This window comes from Oncorhynchus nerka, linkage group LG5 (genome assembly GCF_034236695.1).
Source record: "Oncorhynchus nerka isolate Pitt River linkage group LG5, Oner_Uvic_2.0, whole genome shotgun sequence".
In the NCBI taxonomy this organism is placed as follows: Eukaryota; Metazoa; Chordata; class Actinopteri; order Salmoniformes; family Salmonidae; genus Oncorhynchus; species Oncorhynchus nerka.
In genome coordinates, this window is record NC_088400.1 from 35,437,887 (window position 1) to 35,458,332 (window position 20,446).

The 20,446-nt window shown below is 44.4% G+C and overlaps 1 protein-coding gene across 2 annotated transcripts; it reads left to right on the top strand.

The window, feature by feature from the left end:
• Positions 1 to 1,796: 1,796 nt before the first annotated feature.
• Positions 1,797 to 20,410, top strand: LOC115129394 (four and a half LIM domains protein 1-like). 2 transcript variants are annotated; one of them, XM_029659685.2, is made up of 6 exons: positions 1,797 to 1,904; positions 15,465 to 15,646; positions 16,992 to 17,169; positions 17,331 to 17,500; positions 19,474 to 19,660; positions 19,859 to 20,410. In XM_029659685.2, exons 2-6 carry the CDS (start codon positions 15,491 to 15,493, stop codon positions 20,011 to 20,013), a joined length of 846 nt encoding a protein of 281 aa, XP_029515545.2. In that variant the 5' UTR covers positions 1,797 to 1,904; positions 15,465 to 15,490; the 3' UTR covers positions 20,014 to 20,410. The 2 variants fall into 2 exon arrangements, with proteins under 2 accessions (XP_029515545.2, XP_029515544.2); XM_029659684.2 differs by lacking the exon at positions 1,797 to 1,904 and adding an exon at positions 11,021 to 11,127.
• The last annotated feature ends 36 nt before the right edge of the window (positions 20,411 to 20,446 follow it).

Genomic DNA, 20,446 nt, shown 5'->3' on the forward strand with positions numbered 1-20,446 from the left:
AAAAATCTCCTTCACATAGAGTTGATCAGGTTGTTGATTGTTGCCTGTGGAATGTTATCCCGTTCCTCTTCAATGGCTGTGCAAAGTTGCTGGATATTGCCGGGAACTGGAACACAACATTTTCAGCTCCCAGGAATTGTGTACAGATCATTGCGACATGGGGCCGTGCATTATCATGCTGCAACGTGATGGCGATGATGGTGATGGCGGCAGATGAATTGCACGACAGTGGGCCTCATCACGGTATCTCACAGCATTCAAATTGCCATCGATAAAATGCAATTGTGTTTGTCGTCCGTAGATTACGCCTGCCCATACCATAACCCCACCGCCACCATCTGGCACTCTGTTCACAACGTTGATATCAACAAACCGCTCTCCCACACGACGCCATACACGCTGTCTGCCATCTGCCTGATACAGTTGAAACCGGGATTCATCCATGAAGAGCACACTTCTCCAGCGTGCCAGTGGCCATCGAAGGTGAACATTTGCCCACTGAAATCGGAACTGCAGTCAAGTCAAGACCCTGGTGAGGACGACGAGCACACAAATGAGCTTCCCTAAGACGTTTTCTGACAGTTTCATCAGCTGTCCGGGTGGCTGGTCTCAGACGATCCCTCAGGTGAAGAAGCCAGATGTGAAGGTCCTGGGCTGGCGTACTGCCAAATTGGTTGCACGTACTGGTTACACGCACTGCCAAATTCTCTAAAACGACATTGGAGGCTGTTTATGGTAGAGAAATTAATGTTAAATTCAAAATGTTAGAGAAATAAGCTTTAAGTGCGCATGGAACATTTCTGGGATCTTTTATTTCAGCTCATTAAATATGGGGCCAATGCTTTACATGTTGCGTTTATATTTTTGTTCAGTGTAAATTGAGTCCAGGTCTCTCTGGATACTTTAGCTTTTTAGCTTATTTTTTGTTGTTGTAGATCCTTACAAAAGCTGAGCTCCCAGCCAAGCCTCCTGCCATGCCCTTGAGACAGCTAATCCTACAGGACCTGGCAGTGCGGCTGGCAGCCCAACCAGGAGCACTTCCAGCAGGGTAACAGAACCACTGGGAGAGGGGTGTGAACCCCCCTGTGATTTCCCATCCTTAAATGCCAATATTAAAGCCAAGCCATTTCTATCTATGTTGACAGAATGATGCTTTCGATATGACTGAAAAAATCGAAAATATGGTTATTCTTATGTCGTTGATACAGTACCGGACATGATAGAACTTGTGTGGTTCCAAGGGATCCTAAATAATAGTCACTTGTGTTATACCTTTGTAGTAACACAGCTGTTCAGGCTGGAGGAGGGGTAAGCAAGGATACACCTACTGTATCTACTTAGGCTGAGTGTGACTCATCTTTGTTGCAATCTCTCAGCAAAATACATTTCTTACTAAAGATGGAGGTGCTTATGCACTGGGTAATACCGGCATGCACACTGTAGGGTGACATAGATGACATATAGATGGCAAACTGTTCATCCTTAATTCGTTTTTTTTTTGGACAACACAAGCTATCCTCCTAATGAGGCCATTTAATCTATCTATGTAATGAAGAAAGCATAGGGCTAGTGTTAAACCAAAAGATGCAGGCCATACTAAAACATTACGCACTTCTATTGAGTTTCTTGAGTCATATACCTGTTCTCAAAGAGTAGCTTATTGCGCGTTGTGACGCAAAGGCCCTTTTGAATGCAACAGTATTGCCCCCATTACCTCCGGTGTTAGCCAGTGAGAACCTATTAGCTACAGCTTGTAAATTCCTGGCTGAGGTCATTGTTGATATGAACGGAGAGGTTTGGATCATATCCTGCAGTTTTTTTTTCTGAGCTCCACTCGCTTTTAAGGAGCGTCTGGTATATCCACGCTAAAAACCTTTCCGTAGGACGCATCGGTGCGGAGATAGGTGAGTCAAATGCCATATTTTGAGAAGTAAAAAACAATCTAAAACCTAGTGAAAATATGTTATAATGGTTTAATAAAGTTTTCTTTGACTGTTCAGTGGAACGACTGTTGTGCGTAAAAGGTCAACTTTTTTTTGTTATAACATATATTTCTTTACTCCGGTTGTCTATGACATAAGTAAATGTTTGAATGTAATTTGTTGTCAGTTTTTGTAATATTTTGGTTTTGGGTCCATGCAAAAAACATTAGACACAATGTGCATGTGCATTTTGGTCATTGAATGCTGGTTTACAGAATCAAATTCCTTGTAGTGGGCAGCATAGCGGTGAAGCAGTTTAAGAGGTCTGATAAGGAGGGCTGGAATTTTAATAGTCAGTGATATAAAGTCATTTCCCTTCCCTGGAGGTATGTGCTGTTATTTATTCGTAGTGAATTTTAGCCTATTGGCAATCATTCATCACAAGTATTATTTGTAAAGTAGCTGCTGCAATACATTTTGCTGACCAAAAATGTAAAGATTTTCACATTTCAGATGAAACCAAGGATTTCTAAGTGTCTATATGCATATGGGGAGTGTGTGACTTGGTAATTTACTGTAGCCCATATGGCCAGATTTTAATGGTCTAGCAGTTTAGTAAATTACATTTACTAATGATTGTTATTCCAAGTTTCATAGTTTTACTGACATAAGGAAAAATGATTCACTGAAAAACTTTTTTTATAGACAGATTATTAGGTTCTGTACATGCATGATGTCAACTATTCAATCAAACCCTGAAACCAGGTTTCTTGCAAAAGTCAAAAGCAGCATTTGTCTACCTCAGGCAAGGTACTGTTTACAATGGGACACAAAAAGAAACTGGACTGCAAATAATGCTGTTTTGGACATATCCTGTAGTTGAAATTAAACCCGTTTTAATTGAATAGGGCCCTGAGCCCATGTCAAAATCATCAGTGCTCAACAATACCATCATAATAGTAGCCTACTTTTCCCCCGTGGGTTCTTTTTATTTTTATTTCACCTTTATTTATTCAAGGTCAGCCCAAAACCCCTCTAGGAAACACACAGTACAATAAGTTGCCCTCAGCCCTGCTACACTTTACTGGTTTGGCCAGCTGCCAAGTCAAATGTATGATGTCATTTTCTCCCAGCAGCAGCAGCCTCAGAACACAGTATCTTTGGATTGGGTTTAGTGCCCATAGCTTTTCAGAATATGGTAGATAAATGATATGATACTTTACTGGAGGGCCTTGTGTTTCCTGCTGGAGGGCCTTGTGTTTCCTGTTTCTAATCAGACTGATTGACACAGTTCCATTTGTTTGTAAAGTGAGCATTTGTGCCTTCATGAAGAATTTGTTCATGCAAAGTTTAGTCTTATCAACCAGTCGCATAAGCCTGACACACCAGCAATAGCAGCAGGACCCAATGTCCACAGACAGGATGCCCATTGGAACACATTGTGACATGTTAGATCAGTGGGCTCAGTTACTGGAGGACATTGTGTTTCCTGTATGGCACACATCAGTTACTGGAGGACCTTGTGTTTCCTGTATGGCCCACATCAGTTACTGAAGGGCCTTGTGTTTCCTGTATGGACCACATCAGTTACTGGAGGACCTTGTGTTTCCTGTATGGACCACATCAGTTACTGGAGGGCCTTGTGTTTCCTGTATGGCCCACATCAGTTACTGGAGGGCCTTGTGTTTCCTGTATGCCCCACATCAGTTACTGGAGGGCCTTGTGTTTCCTGTATGGCCCACATCAGTTACTGGAGGACCTTGTGTTTCCTGTATGGACCACATCAGTTACTGGAGGGCCTTGTGTTTCCTGTATGGCCCACATCAGTTACTGAAGGGCCTTGTGTTTCCTGTATGGACCACATAATTTACTGGAGGACCTTGTGTTTCCTGTATGGCCCACATCAGTTACTGGAGGGCCTTGTGTTTCCTGCTGGAGGGCCTTGTGTTTCCTGTATTGCCCACATCAGTTACTGGAATGCCTTGTGTTTCCTGTATGGCCCACATCAGTTACTGGAGGGCCTTGTGTTTCCTGTATGGCCCACATCAGTTACTGGAGGGCCTTGTGTTTCCTGCTGGAGGGCCTTGTGTTTCCTGCTGGAGGGCCTTGTGTTTCCTGTATGGCCCACATCAGTTACTGGAGGACCTTGTGTTTCCTGTATGTCCCACATCAGTTACTGGACAAGGAACACCATTAGACCCAACCAAATCATGAGAAAACAAAAAGATCATTACTTGACACATTGGAAAGAATTAACAAAAAAAGTGAGCAAACTAGAATGCTATTTGTTTCTAAACAGAGAGTACACAGTGGCAGAATACCTGACCACCGTGACTGACCCAAAATTAAGGAAAGCTTTGACTATGTACAGACTCAGTGAGCATAGCCTTGCTATTCAGAAAGACCGCCGTAGGCAGACATGGCTCTCAAGAGAAGACAGGCTATGTGCACACTGGCCACAAAATGAGGTGGAAACTGAGCTGCACTTCCTAACCTCCTGCCCAATGTATGACCATATTAGAGAGGCATATTTCCCTCAGATTACACAGACCCACAAATAATTAAATAACAAATTTAATTTTGATAAACTCCCGACTAACCGGTGTCTGTATGTAGCCTCGCTACTTTTATAGCCTCGCTACTTTTATTTTTCACTGTTGTTTTTATTTCTTTACTTACCTATTGTTCACCTAACACCTTTTTTGCACTATTGGTTAGAGCCTGTAAGTAAGCATTTCACTGTAAGTATTCGGCGCACGTGACAAATAAACTTTGATTTGATATCTACTGGGTGAAATACCACAGTGTTACATCACAGCAGCAAGATTTATGACCTGTTGCCACAAGAAAAGGGCAACCAGTGAAGAACAAACACCATTGTAAATACAACCCATATTTATGTTTATTTATTTTCCCTTGTGTACTTGAACTATTTCCACATTGTGACAACACTGTATATATATAATATGACATTTGAAATGTCTTTATTCTTTTGGAACTTTTGTGAGTGTAATGTTTACTGTACATTTTTTTGCTGTTTATTTCACGTGTTTATTATCTATTTCACTTGCTATGGCAGTGTAAACATATGTTTCCCAAGCCAATAAAGCCCCTTAAATTGAATTGAATTAAGAGAGAGAGGTAGAGAGAGATAGAGGGAGAGGTAGAGAGAGATAGAGAGAGAGGTAGAGAGAGATAGACGGAGAGGTAGAGAGAGATAGAGAGAGATAGAGAGAGGTAGAGAGAGATAGAGGGAGAGGTAGAGAGAGATAGAGAGAGAGGTAGAGAGAGATAGAGAGAGAGGTAGAGAGAGATAGAGAGAGAGGGAGAGAGAGAGAGGGAGAGGTAGAGAGAGATAGAGGGAGAGGTAGAGAGATAGAGGGAGAGGGAGAGAGGTAGAGAGAGATAGAGAGAGGTAGAGAGAGAGAGAGAGAGAGGTAGAGAGAGAGAGGGGAGAGGTAGAGAGAGATAGAGGGAGAGGGAGAGAGGTAGAGAGAGATAGAGAGAGAGGTAGAGAGAGATGTAGAGAGAGATAGAGAGAGGTAGAGAGAGATAGAGGGAGAGGTAGAGAGAGATAGAGGGAGAGGGAGAGAGGTAGAGAGAGGTAGAGAGAGATAGAGGGAGAGGTAGAGAGAGATAGAGGGAGAGGGAGAGAGGTAGAGAGAGATAGAGGGAGAGAGGTAAAGAGGTAGAGAAAGAGAGCGCTCATAACCCTCTCCCAGACCAGATCTCCCTCTTTCCCATTAGCCGTGTGTCCCTCTTCAAACCTTAAACTGATGTAATCATACTTATCCGTCCCATGACTGTGAATGTAACCATATTCTGCATCTTGGGGTCTCACCGCTTTTGAAGTGTGTTCTGCTGGCCTATAAGGACAGATGAAGTCAGAGGGAAACTCACACCTATTGAACAAGTGAGTCTGTCCTTCTTTACATGCTCTTTCCATTGTCCTACTGATCCTATCTTGTCAACTTGACATATATTGTGGACAGACTTCTCCATCCCCATCAACCGAGCAGACTGAGCTATTGGAGCAGTTGACCTTTGCAGAGTTCCAGAGAGCTGTGAGTCATGCAGAAGCAAAGGGAGCCTGAAGTGTTGGCCTGCCCACCGTGAAGTCTTAATCAATGAGTGTGTGTGTGTGTCTGAATTCTGCATCATGGGAGAAGAAGTTTGGATGCTGTTGAATGGAAAAGGACACACATACAGTAATCCCCCCACCTACCCCACCTTTCTGGTGCCCTGCTGTCCTTGATGGACACACACACACACCTCTGTGCACGACTAGGAGTCATTCCTGAATCGAGTGTTGTGGATATTTTGTCAGTGCCACGTCCTGTTGTGAGATGTGACAATGTCAATTTGTTGACAAAATGGCCATGGCCTTTTAGGCTCGTGTCCACTCAGAAATCACACATATTTGACCCTGTCCGTCTACACCTCACAACTCTCCCTGCATGTCTGTTGTTGCTGGGTAATGTGTGTTGATGTACAGTAGTGCCGTGGCTGTGTCACCGTCTCCCTGTGTGTGGTGGTGAGTCAGTAATACTTTAGTACTCCCCTGACAGAGATAAGATGGCCCTATCACTACCCTGTCCACTGCCCAGGACCAGGAACAGATGGTGACTGAGTCACAACAGAACTCAGAGAGAACAGGACCAGGAACAGATGGTGACTGAGTCATAACAGAACTCAGAGAGACACACAGAGGGGACATTCTGAGAAATGAACCATTGGAAAGCCTGTCCTTTTGTTTCTGTCTGGGCTATAACAGCCATCCATGAACTCTTATATCATGATCAGAGGCTGGCATTTGTTGGTCGGTAAATGTGTAATTGACAAGTCAAACACCAGATGAATAATGCCTGTTGCCAATGGACCTCAGTGATATATCTGTCTGTCTCACAGGGAACAGGGCTCTGGTGGTCTTATGTTGTGGAGGCATGGGCCCTATTCCTGCTTCTGGTCAGAAAGTCCACTCCAGGTGTCCTGTTGAAACCCCCTGGTAACATGAGCAATAAGACTCTGTCTGGTTATATATGTGATGTTAATGCACAGAGTTTTCACATTATCCATCACCCCCACCACCACTACAGAACTGCTGCCAGGATTTCCTCCCAACAGCCTCTTTGATCTCTCCTAGAGAGAGTAGAGATTGAGGCCACACCCCAGAGTGAGGAACACTCCATCAACACACATTACATCTCATTTGTGTGGGAAATAGCTTTCCATGCATGAGAACTCTGAATGTATTGAGACTTTAAAGAGTCCCCATCTCTGTTGGACAGGCTGACACACTGCAACATGACACAATAGATTACAAAGATAGGAAACTGAAGGTAGTCAATTTTCCTACAGTATGTGTCACGTCTGTATGGCTTTTGGCTAACTAACCAAGTACATCTTGTAGTTGGAAAAGCTCTTTGTGGTTCTGGTGAGGTTTGTTTTTGCTGATGGAGCCAGGGTGAGTGTGTGGCGCTATTTCTGTCTAAGGGACTTGCAGGTGGGCGTGCGTTCCTCTGCTATTGTCTACCAGGATAGTAGGCACAGTCTCATCAGCAGTACCTGCAAATGAGCCTGTCACACTGCTGTCAACATTACACACAGGCATGTGCACATGGATAAGCACGGACACACGCACATTCACACACAAAACACACACACCGATTTATATTGTTGTACAGTACTAAACCATAGACCGCTTTAAAGCTTTAATCAACAAAACAACTGCCTGTTCCAGACAGAGGGAGAGATGATGGGAGAGATGGAGGGAGAGATGAAGGGAGAGGTGGAGGGAGAGGTGGAGGGAGAGGTGGAGGGAGAGATGATGGGAGAGATGGAGGGAGAGATGAAGGGAGAGGTGGAGGGAGAGATGAAGGGAGAGGTGGAGGGAGAGATGGAGGGAGAGATTAAGGGAGAGATGGAGGGAGAGGTGGAGGGAGAGATGGAGGGAGAGGTGGAGGGAGAGATGATGGGAGAGATGAAGGGAGAGGTGGAGGGAGAGATGAAGGGAGAGGTGGAGGGAGAGATGAAGGGAGAGGTGGAGGGAGAGATGAAGGGAGAGGTGGAGGGGGAGATGGAGGGAGAGATTAAGGGAGAGGTGGAGGGAGAGATGAAGGGAGAGGTGGAGGGAGAGGTGGAGGGAGAGATGATGGGAGAGATGAAGGGAGAGATGAAGGGAGAGGTGGAGGGAGAGATGAAGGGAGAGGTGGAGGGAGAGATGAAGGGAGAGGTGGAGGGAGAGATGAAGGGAGAGGTAGAGGGAGAGATGATGGGAGAGATGATGGGAGAGATGATGGGAGAGATGGAGGGAGAGATGAAGGGAGAGGTGGAGGGAGAGATGAAGGGAGAGATGGAGGGAGAGATCGTGGGAGAGATGGAGGGAGAGGTGGAGGGAGAGATGATGGGAGAGATGGAGGGAGAGATTGTGGGAGAGATTAAGGGAGAGGTGGAGGGAGAGAGAGGGAGAGAAAAATGAAGAGAAGAACTAATGGAGGCTGTACAAGGCAGAAAGGGGGGGGGGGTATGGGGGATGGGTGTACAGTTGTAGGATTTACATTTGATCACCCTGTTGCAGGAGAAATTTCCTGCAACGCAGTAAATGTTAAACTTGTAATGTGCTTGGGATTTAAAAAGGCTTCTGAAGATGGACATTTTGGACTTGATTTTCAGTTACGAAAACATCAACCCCTACAAAAATGTCCATTCATTATAATCCACAAAATAATTCACATTTCCTGTTGCTGCAGGATTATTTTCCTGCTGTAGCAAACTGGCTCAAATGAAGATCCTATATATGTACTCAACAGAGGAGAGAAGACGGGACTCTTCCTCAGGGGGCTTTAAGTGGTGTGATGTGGTGTCCATGGCTGCTGCCTGATCATTAATGTTTCTCTGTGGGTTTAGTTTGAGGGACAGGTGATATAAACAGACAGGCAATGAATGAAAAAACATGATGTTCGATCCTCAGTAATGGGACAAATCAAATCTGCAAGTACGACCAGATGCCTTAAACAAACATCCACTGCTTTCTCTTCCTTCCTGTTGGATCTGTTGTCCTCTGTCTGGCCTAGTGTTTTTATTATCCTGGTTTATATGATTCTTGTCCTAAATGACACCCTATTCCCTATATAGTGCACTGCTTTTGACCATGGTCCATAGGGCTCTAGTCAAATGTAGTGCTCTTTGCAGAGGATAGGATGTCATTTAAGTGCAGAGACATGGTAGACTCATTAGGGCAACAATAAATAATGGGGATCTCTTTACTCAGGTCATTGACTTGATGATGAGTCCTGATTATTCAATCCAGTTACTGGCCTCCCCACCCAAGTTTCCGTCATTACCTACAATACCTTTCTGTTCTGTTCTGTCTCTATTTCGCTCTCTCTCTCTTCCCCTCCCTCTCCTCCAAACCTTATTTATGTGAGTTAATACTGTTGTACTGTCTGTCTATGGCAGGGTTCCCTAACAGGCGGCCCACAGGGGATTGTATTTGGCCCCGCAAGTTTTTATTGATTTATTTTGGACATAAAAGACTGTAAAAACACCAGAAAATCATCTCAAAATGTTCATTTTGGAAATATGTTTCAAGGTCTTCTCACACATAATAGAGAGATAAACACTGAGTGGACAGAACATTAGGAACACCTTCCTAATATTGAGTTGCACCCCCTTTTGCCCTCAGAACAGCCTCAATTCATCGGGGAATGGACTCCACAAGGTGTCGAAAGCATTCCACAGGGATGCTGGCCCATGTTGACTCCAATGCTTCCCACAGTTGTGTCAAGTTGGCTGGATGTCCTTGATACACACAGGAAACGGTTGAGCATGAAACACCCAGCAGCGTTGCAGTTCTTGACACACTGTAACCGGTGCATGAGACACCTACTACCATACCCCATTCAAAGGCACTTCAATCTTTTGTCTTGCCCAGTCACACTCTGAATGGCACAAATACACAATCCATGGCTCAATGGTCTCAAGGCTTAAAAATCCTTCTTTAACCTGTCTGCTCCCCTTCATCTACACTGATTGAAGTGGATTTAACAAGTGACATCAATAAGGGATCGTAGTTTTCACCTGGATTCACCTGGTCAGTCTATGTCATGGAAAGAGCAGGTGTTCCTAATGTTTTGTACACTCAGTGTATGCGATCGTACACAAAATTTGAAATGATTATGTTTTAGTCAAATGTTATATCCGTTTGGAATTCTGGCGTTCAATTTACAGTCTACAAATGATCAGTAATTATGTTCCGGCCCCAAAGACCATCCGCTCAGGGAAAAACGTACCGCGGCTGAGTCGAGTTGATGGTCCCTGGTGTTACAAATGTCATCTTCACTACTTTCAATGAAATATTTCTGCTGAGAACCACTGAGGTCACAGAGGTATCCAACACTGAAAAACAAAGTGCTTGAAAATGTATTACCCGCATGTGCCTTGAATAACCTTGGCTGGGAGCGCTTTAGGACATAGTTTTGAGAATACATCATTGAGTTATGGGAGTACCGACACACACACACACACACACACACACACACACACACACACACACACACACACACACACACACACACACACACACACACACACACACACACACACACACACACACACACACACACACACAATTTTTTCATATTTCCTATAAAGCCTTCCACCATGTTCTAAGTGTTTATGGTAATATAAAGTGTTACTAAATAAACAAACCATAAATTAAGGTTTGATTGACACTCAGCCTGTTTGCACAATGCCTTTCACTGAGTAATGATATCAACATGCTGGTCGGTTGCAGTGCTTCAGTGCTTGATATTAATCCATTCACGTACTGCAAACACATTCTACACACTAACAAACAAATATCATAGGGGTAGTGGGGGTATACTATCTGTTGTCCCTCGTGGTCCTCATTCCAGAGCTTTGGAATCCCTCTTCCCCTCCCCTACACTCTATTATTTTGATGCATATCCTAAAATGGAATGGTTTATGGTTGGGTTTGTGTGTGGGGTTAGGGGGTGTGGGTGAGGGGGTGTCGGGGTGAGGGGCAGCTGTTAGCCTCAGGGCGTGGATCAGAGGGGGTGTATATATAGCCTATACCTTGGTGGGGTGTGTGGATCACCCTGTGTGGATGCTACTCTCTCCTCCGTTCCTTGGTTCTGTCCTTACCTCTCTTACCTGGACCTAAACATGGCTTACAGACTCTCAGGTAAATAATTATGATAGATGATTTTATTCCATTACTGATACCTAGTGCTGGAATAGTGGTGGTGGTTTGGGGAGATTTTCTCAAGTCCGGTCAGAGACTGACTGGTGGGTTGTGGGAAGTTCCTCTTGGGTCTTGGTTAGAAACATGGGTTTGTTTAGTGGGTCAGAATTGAAAACATTTTGGGAACCTGGAGTACTTTATCTGATTATTGATTTTTTTTTGTTGGGTGGAAAGAAAACGAAGGTCTTGTGACACAACAGAGGGAGCAGAGAGGTCCATAGAGGTAGAAAGAAGTTGAACGTGTTTTTGGGGAGAAAAGGGATAGTTTGACCTTTTTTAAGGCAATGCCATTTACAGCAGGATTAAGGTACTTGGGGGAAGTTAAGTCCTTGGGACAGCATCATTTAGGCTGTCAGTAGATCATCAAAGAGGTTTCCTTTAATATTCATTTGTTACATGATGAGTCAGACAGAGTTATCACATGGTAGATACAGTTGATCTGCCTGACTTCCATAACTCTCTCTTTGGGAGCCGTTTGGCTTTGATCTGCCATCGGTGAGAGATGAGAGCCAGGCTCCCTGGCACCATCCTGGTTCACCACTCAATGTGCTCTTACTCTTACTCTTTCCACTGTAGAGAGCTTCCCTCCCCAGGGATCAAAGTGGTATACTCCAACCCCTCCTACAGAGCGCTGGTGCATACCAGAGCTGTTTCTGCGGGGGGTGCTATGTGATTGGCGGTAGCTGAAGGGCTTAGCGTTTAATTACTCTGCCCTTTTATTAGGAATCTAGACCCATAATGGTCACGGTGGCACAGTGGCACCCACGGTGTCCTCAAAAGTCACTCCTCTGAGTTTGTGGGCCTAGATCAAATCAAATCAAACATTTATTTGTCACTTGCTGAATACAACAGGTGTAGACCTGATTGTGAAATGTTTACTTATGAGCCCTTTCCCAACAATGCAGAGTTAAAAAGTAAGAACAATGAGCTCAATAAAAAAGGAAATAGTAACCCAATAAAATAACAACAACGAGGCTTTATACAAGGAGTACCGGTACGGAGTCAATGTACACGGATATGTGGTAGTTGAGGTAATTAAGGTCATATGTACATAGGGGTAAAAGTGACTAGGCAATCATGATAGATAATAAACAAAGTAGCAGCAGCGTATGTGAAGACAGTGAAAGAGTGTGAAACTGTGTCTGTGTGTGAGTGTGGCATCAATATGCATGTGTGTGTGTGAGCATATGTAGTGTGTGTGTGTGTGTGTGTGTGTGTGTGTGTGTGTGTGTGTGTGTGCGTGTAAGTGTCAGTGTAGTATGTGTGAGTGTGTGTGTGTGTGTGTGTGTGTTTAAGTGTCAGTGTAGTATGTGTGTGTGTGTGTTTAAGTGTCAGTGTAGTATGTGTGTGTGTGTGTGTGTGTGTTTAAGTGTCAGTGTAGTATGTGTGAGTGTGTGTGAGTGTGTGTAAGTGTCAGTGTATGTCAGTGTATGTGAGTGTGTGTGAGTGTGTGTGTGTGTAAGTGTCAGTGTAGTATGTGTGTGTGTGTGTGTGTGTGTGTGTGTGTGTGTGTGTGTTTTAAGTGTCAGTGTAGTATGTGTGTGTGTGTGTGTTTAAGTGTCAGTGTAGTATGTGTGTGTGTGTGTGTGTTTAAGTGTCAGTGTAGTATGTGTGTGTGTGTGTGTTTAAGTGTCAGTGTAGTATGTGTGAGTGTGTGTGAGTGTGTGTGAGTGTGTGTAACTGTCAGTGTATGTCAGTGTATGTGAGTGTGTGTGAGTGTGTGTGTGTGTGTGTAAGTGTCAGTGTAGTATGTGTGTGTGTGTGTGTTTAAGTGTCAGTGTAGTATGTGTGTGTGTGTGTGTTTAAGTGTCAGTGTAGTATGTGTGTGTGTGTGTGTGTGTTTAAGTGTCAGTGTAGTATGTGTGTGTGTGTGTGTGTTTAAGTGTCAGTGTAGTATGTGTGAGTGTGTGTGAGTGTGTGTGAGTGTGTGTAAGTGTCAGTGTATGTCAGTGTATGTGAGTGTGTGTGTGTGTGTGTGTAAGTGTCAGTGTAGTATGTGTGTGTGTGTGTGTTTTAAGTGTCAGTGTAGTATGTGTGTGTGTGTGTGTTTAAGTGTCAGTGTAGTATGTGTGAGTGTGTGTGAGTGTGTGTAATTGTCAGTGTGTGTGTGTGTGTGTGTGTGTGTGTCAGTGTAGTATGTGTGTGTGTGTGTGTGTTTGTGTGTCAGTGTAGTATGTGTGTGTGTGTGTGTGTAGTATGTGTGAGTGTGTGTGTGTGTGTTTAAGTGTCAGTGTAGTATGTGTGTTTAAGTGTCAGTGTAGTATGTGTGAGTGTGTGTGTGTGTGTGTGTGTGAGTGTGTAAGTGTCAGTGTAGTATGTGTGAGTGTGTGTGTGTGTGTGTGTGTGTGTTTAAGTGTCAGTGTAGTATGTGTGAGTGTGTGTGTGAGTGTGTGTTTAAGTGTCAGTGTAGTATGTGTGTGTGTGTGTGTGTGTGTAGTGTGTGTGTGTGTGTGTAAGTGTCAGTGTAGTATGTGTGAGTCTGTGGGTGGAGTCCAGTGAATGTGCATAGAGCCAGTGCAAAAAAGGGGGTCAATGCAAATAGCTGGGTGGCCATTTGATGAACTGTTCAGGAGTCTTATGGCTTGTGGGTAGAAGCTGTTCAGGAACCTTTTGGTCCGACTTGGCACTCCAGTACCATTTGCTGTGCGGTAGCAGAGAGAACCGTCTCTAACTTGGGTGGCTGGAGTCTGACCATTTTTAGGGCCTTCCTCGGACACCACCTGGTATAGAGGTCCTGGATGGCAGGAAGCTCGACCCCAGTGATGTCCCTGAAACAAGTGCACAGTGCTTATACACTCAGAATGGAATGCATGGTTTACTCAGTTTTAGATGGATTCGGGCTTCTGAGACTGTGATACCTTGCTACCCTACTCCCCATAATCAAGCCACTGATCCAATCCTGCAAGTTAGATTCTGTTGGACTGATCCTGGCTGGCTCGTTCCACTGAGATAAGAATGGGGATGACTCACCGGTGACTCAGCATAGGGGCTTAAGCCGGGCTGCCTCTTTTATCCCTCTGGCACAGCTGAAGACAAGCCTGTCTCTTTCCCCTGTTCCACCCACCCATCCATCCTCACTAGACACTACAGCTGGGAGAGAGCACATACCACAGTGTCTGTAACTCATCCCGTTCAGTTCACCACACACATCCCCAGACACCTCGAAGAGCACCAATTGGCGTTCGTAAATATTTGCAGTGTTCCCATGGCTACCAGGATATAATGTCATTCCCTTGTTAGTATTTCCCTCCATCACACTCATTTTATTCAACTGGATTAAGATACTTGAGAACTCACAATAATATCTCATCTGTTGTGTCTCATAAATCCCAGATATTTTTGCTCTGGCTCCCAAACGGCTAACCCCAGCATAGAGATCCAGTTTGATTGACCTTTGGTAGTTTTGGCGTAGTTTAGATGACCCAGATGACACATAAGTAAAAGGCTGAAAGTTCATAGTTCATTCCAGGGAAACCCAAGAGTACAAACATATAAACACACCAATCTCTTCCAGGGAACAACTAGGTCTCTGCCCGTTGTGATGGGAATGTTGGTATGTTGATGAGAGGAGCAGGGGGACTTTTTTGTTTACACTAATAGCCAATGGAGTTGGTTGGATGGGGTGTGTTGTAGTGAGTGAGCCAGGCACTCTAAAAATATGGCCTAAACTTTCCAGCAAAGCCCCCCGTGGGGCCGAGTCCGACATGGAGTGATGACTACATGCTAAAGCTCTGTTCAGGACAGGCAGACATCGGTGTGCCACTTCCCTCAGCGGTTTGGCATGCCGGTGCTAAGCCCCTCACCTGGCTGGTTCTGATTAGAGGACAGAACACATGCTGGGATGCCAGCTTGAATATATCTTCCTTTTAGCTTGGATGTTGGATTATGGAAAGGGGAGGACTTTTGGAATGACTCAGGGCAGGGTTGCAGATAGCTGAGGATCATGGTAGTCTAATAATATGATGAATAAGTCATGTAGGTATTACTTTCTCTTAAGACCCACATGGACCATATTGAGATCTAGGGCTCTATTCAATCCGTATCGCAGAAGTCGGTAGTGATTGACTCAATCAAAAGGTAACCTACACTGCCTCCCTGTGGTGACTCTGAGACATCACATCCAGCTGAACCAGAGCCTTGACAGTTCACGTGCTTCCAGTCAATTCATCTCCAATGGCGTTTATTTACTTGTCAATCAATGAATTTGACGAGTTAATCATGTACACGTGACTCGATCCCCAATAGTAAATGTGATTGTTGTGTGTGTGTTGGTACAGGGCCCAGGAGCTACGCTACTTCCACCATGACTGAACGCTTCGACTGTTACTATTGCCGTGACAACCTGCATGGGAAGAAGTATGTTAAGAAGGATGAGAAGCACGTGTGTACAAAGTGCTTCGACAAGCTCTGCGCCAACACCTGCGCAGAATGCCGTCGCCCCATTGGGGCTGATGCCAAGGTGGGTATTGTGTGTGTGTGTGTAGGAGTGTCCGTGTGTGTAGGATTGTCCGTGTGTGTGTGTGTGTGTAGAGGTGTCCGTGTGTGTGTGTGTAGGAGTGTCCGTGTGTGTGTGTGTGTGTAGGAGTGTCCGTGTGTGTGTGTGTGTGTAGAGGTGTCCGTGTGTGTGTGTGTGTGTGTGTAGGAGTGTCCGTGTGTGTGTGTGTATGTGTGTGTAGAGGTGTCCGTGTGTGTGTGTGTGTAGGAGTGTCCGTGTGTGTGTGTGTAGGAGTGTTCGTGTGTGTGTGTGTAGGAGAGGTGTCCGTGTGAGTGTGTGTGTAGGAGTGTCCGTGTGAGTGTGTGTAGGAGTGTCCGTGTGAGTGTGTGTGTAGGAGTGTGTGTGTGTGTAGGAGTGTCCGTGTGAGTGTGTGTAGGAGTGTCCGTGTGAGTGTGCGTGTTTGTGTTCAGTAGGCTGACTGGCTTCAGTTCATATGTCCAGATTAAGACCAGTGTTTCATATCTGTTCTTCCTCAATGAGCAGCAGATCCACAACATAACAGTCAACATTCAGTCACGGACACTTGTCTGATAGACACTATCATTACTGACTAACCCCGTTTCACCATGGCTGTAGTCTGCCTGTAATGGCTGTAGTCTGCCTGTAATGGCTGTAGTCTGCCTGTATTGGCTGTAGTCTGCCTGTAGTCTGCCTGTATTGGCTGTAGTCTGCCTGTAATGGCTGTAGTCTGCCTGTAATGGCTGTAGTCTGCCTGTATTGGCTGTAGTCTGCCTGTAATGGCTGTAGTCTGCCTGTAATGGCTGTAGTCTGCCTGTAATGGCTGTAGTCTGCCTGTAATGGCTGTAGTCTGCCTGTATTGGCTGTAGTCTGCCTGTAATGGCTGTAGTCTGCCTGTATTGGCTGTAGTCTGCCTGTAATGGCTGTAGTCTGCCTGTATTGGCTGTAGTCTGCCTGTAATGGCTGTAGTCTGCCTGTAATGGCTGTAGTCTGCCTGTATTGGCTGTAGTCTGCCTGTAATGGCTGTAGTCTGCCTGTATTGGCTGTAGTCTGCCTGTAATGGCTGTAGTCTGCCTGTAATGGCTGTAGTCTGCCTGTAATGGCTGTAGTCTGCCTGTATTGGCTGTAGTCTGCCTGTATTGGCTGTCAGTCCTTCATGCTACGCTGCACTCAAATTCACTTCATCTCCACTGCTAACAATTCTTTCCAGATGGACATACTCTGGCAAACCCCTCTGAATACCGTAGCCTACAATTGATAGGGAAATGAGCCTCAGTTTAATGAGGTGTGTATGAAGCCCGTGTTTATTAATGTATCTTACTCTTGACCTTCTCCCATCCTTCCTGTCCAGGAGCTGAACCATAAGAACCGCCACTGGCACGAGGACTGCTTCCGCTGTGCCAAGTGCTACAAGCCCCTGGCCAACGAGCCCTTCAGCGCCAGGGACGACGGCAAGATCATGTGTGGCAAGTGTGGCTCCCGCGAGGATGGTAACCGGTGCCAGGCCTGCTACAAGGTGGTCATGCCAGGTGGGCTTAACCATAACCACAATGCACTTCTTCATCTTTTCTTTAAAGTGACCTAGCAATGCGCACGTGGCTGCTGTTAACGTTTTCAATTTTGACATTTTCAATTCCCACATTATGAAACAGGGTTTTTTATTCTCTTCTTCTGTATCTTGGATTGCCAGGCACACAGAACGTGGAGTATAAGAAGAAGGTGTGGCATGAGGAATGCTTCACCTGCTTTGAGTGCAAGCAGCCAATCCGCTCACAGAGCTTCCTGAACAAGGGCGATGACATCTACTGCGGCCCGTGCCACGACAAGAAGTTTGCCAAGAAATGCTTCCACTGCAAGCAGGTGAATAACAAAATGTTCCCCTTCACACATCCAAATACACATTTGTTTTATTAGATAGAAAATGTTACTTCATTTTATCCTACCATGTTATTTCATGTTAGGGACAGATATACATTTACAGGGGGGCTGGTCCAACTCAAGGTGTCATTAAAAAAAATGCACCCCCCTCCCCAAATGTAAATATTTTCACATGACCCTCCTCTTGTACTGTAAAATAAATTGAACATCCTTCCCGTCATAGGATTAAATCTAAAGTATGTTTACTACCACAAATAACTGTAGTGAATTTGTCTTTATTAACGAGGATATTGACTTAGGGCTACAGGCCAGAAGGTTGATGGTTCACCGACCACCACACACGAGCTCACTCTCCCTGCTTGTTTCATTACATTACGATCAACGCCGGCTGCAGACAATGATCAGCCAGGGGGAAAATCACATTTTAAACCTTTTGATGCAATATTCATTATTAAATCAAATATATGCAACACATTTTCCACCAACAGGTTTCTGTGCCAATACCCCATACAACCAATAAACAAAGTATACCGACTTCAAGCATTTCAATATCATGGTTTTCAACACCACAATAAATAGACTATGTCAACAAACAGAAAATGCATCCCTCCCTACATTGTAGGCTTTACCCAGTATGGAAGGCTTGAATCTCAGAATGTCATTCAACTTGTTGTTTTGTAACAGATGTCCCTTTCCTTTCACCAATTGGCCGCTGCACAGTTTGAATTGATCGATTGATCTGATTTGTCAGTTAATAAAATACATATATACACAAACATGTTAATAGTGGCCAGGATTGCACGATAAAGTGAGGGACCTATTTCCATTGTGGTCCCTATATTTGACATAAATATATATATAATTACAGAGATACAGACGAAAAGGTGCTCAACCTCCAGATGAGTATGAGGAGGGAGTTTAAGTTCAATTCTTACAAGCTTGTTTGGCTGGTAGCCTGTTCTTTATTCTTGGTCTATATCTTTAGATGTTTGGGGCTGCTGGTGAACCATGATGTGCAGACAGAATCAAAGTGACACTGGACTAGCGCACTTGCCAGAGTCTTTAGGGTGTCTATAGCTAGGTTTCCATCCGATTGTAGAGAGATTGATGTGAATATTCTAAAATCTTCATAAAAACAATATGCCATTTCAGTTTCCTTTAGGAATATTTGGCACCGGACAACATGACAGGGAAGATTTTAATTTACTGGACATCTATATGCATTCAGATCCGACTTGGCGCAGTCAGCACCATCAATAAACATCAAGAAACATTTGTTAGCCAAATGAGCCACATTTACGTGTCCTTAAAGACGAGAACCAATTACAGAAGCACTATTTCTTCTGTTTCGATGTGTAGCATATGCAAAACTTTAAAGCCTCTTTTTTTTGGGGGGGCTTCTTTTCCGAAAACAATAATTGTCCACCTCACGGTTCAGCTGTCAGAGATTTGCGCACTAAATGCATCAGGACATTGCATGCAAAGGCCTATAGGTTTAGGTGTCCACGGTTTGATATTAATATTATATACCCCAGAGAGAGAGAGATATGCCGGCAGCATGCTACGACAACATGCTTTTCTTTGTCAGAGGGGTACTGCGCCTGCTCTACAGATTTTGACGTACAGGAGGGTAATTCGTACATATTCAATCTGAATATTTGGTATAAAGATAAGCATTATATTGTTAGACTATAGGAGTAACTCTGGTAGGCCTGAAACAGTCTTCCTCACCTCAATTTCAACTGTAAATAAATCAAATTGACAACCCTCCCCTATTTTGGACCACTACTCCTTCCTTCCAATGCATTTCAATCTGTCCCTTATGACAGTGTAATTAAAGTATACCTAATTATAGTATTCGTAAGGTACAAGTTAAAGGAAATGCTTTCTGTTATTATTCATAGAGAATAAGTCTGTCTTCCAATAGAACTAACATGGTGTTTCTCTCCCCTCAGCCCATCACTTCAGGTGGTATAAGCTACCAAGATCAGCCATGGCACTCTGAGTGCTTTGTGTGTCGTACCTGCCGTAAGAACCTGGCCGGAACCCGCTTCACCTCCCACGAGGAGCAAGTCTACTGTGTGGACTGCTACAAGACCTCTGTTGCCAAGCAGTGCAACGGCTGCAAGAACCCCATCACAGGTCAGTCACCCCACACACACAGTTTACATGAACATGTATGTCTGATGTTGCATGGACAGATGCTGTTTTTATGATAAAGGATTTAATTACATGATATTCTGTTTTGCTGAGATTATATTTTGACTAAGCAGCACTGGTCATCATATATCTGTCCCAGTATTATGCTGACTGCTCCACATACCATCTCCCATAATACAGGGTTTGGCCATGGGACCAACGTGGTGAACTACGAGGGTCACTCCTGGCACGAGTACTGCTTCAACTGCAAGAAATGCTCCCTCTCCCTGGCCAACAAGCGCTTTGTCATCAACGGAGAGAACATCTACTGCCCTGACTGTGCTAAGAAGCTGTGAGGCCCAAAACGTCTGTCATTCATGTTGAGGTGTTTTGACAGGGTCAGGAACATAAATTAGTGCCAACTAAAGTTGAGAGGTCAATCCAAGGGTTAAAACTAGAGAAAGGTCAATTACCTGAGTGAATTTGAACAGCAGCCAAATAGGAATCTTGTTCCAGTGTTTTGTCATTGTTGAATACTAACACACGTCAACTGGTTTGCTTTTGTGGGCCTTCGATATGCAATACTAACAAGCTTGAACACTGCATAGCCATATTAGGGAATGCTATTTTCACTGCCTTACTGGAACACTGCTTTGATAATACTAATATGGCAATTACATGTTACAACGCTTCACATTGCTTCTTGAATTATATACTAGCTTCACTAAATAAATTGGTCACGGCACCTCTGAAGTGATGTTTGCAGAGTTACGTATGAGGGTTTCACAT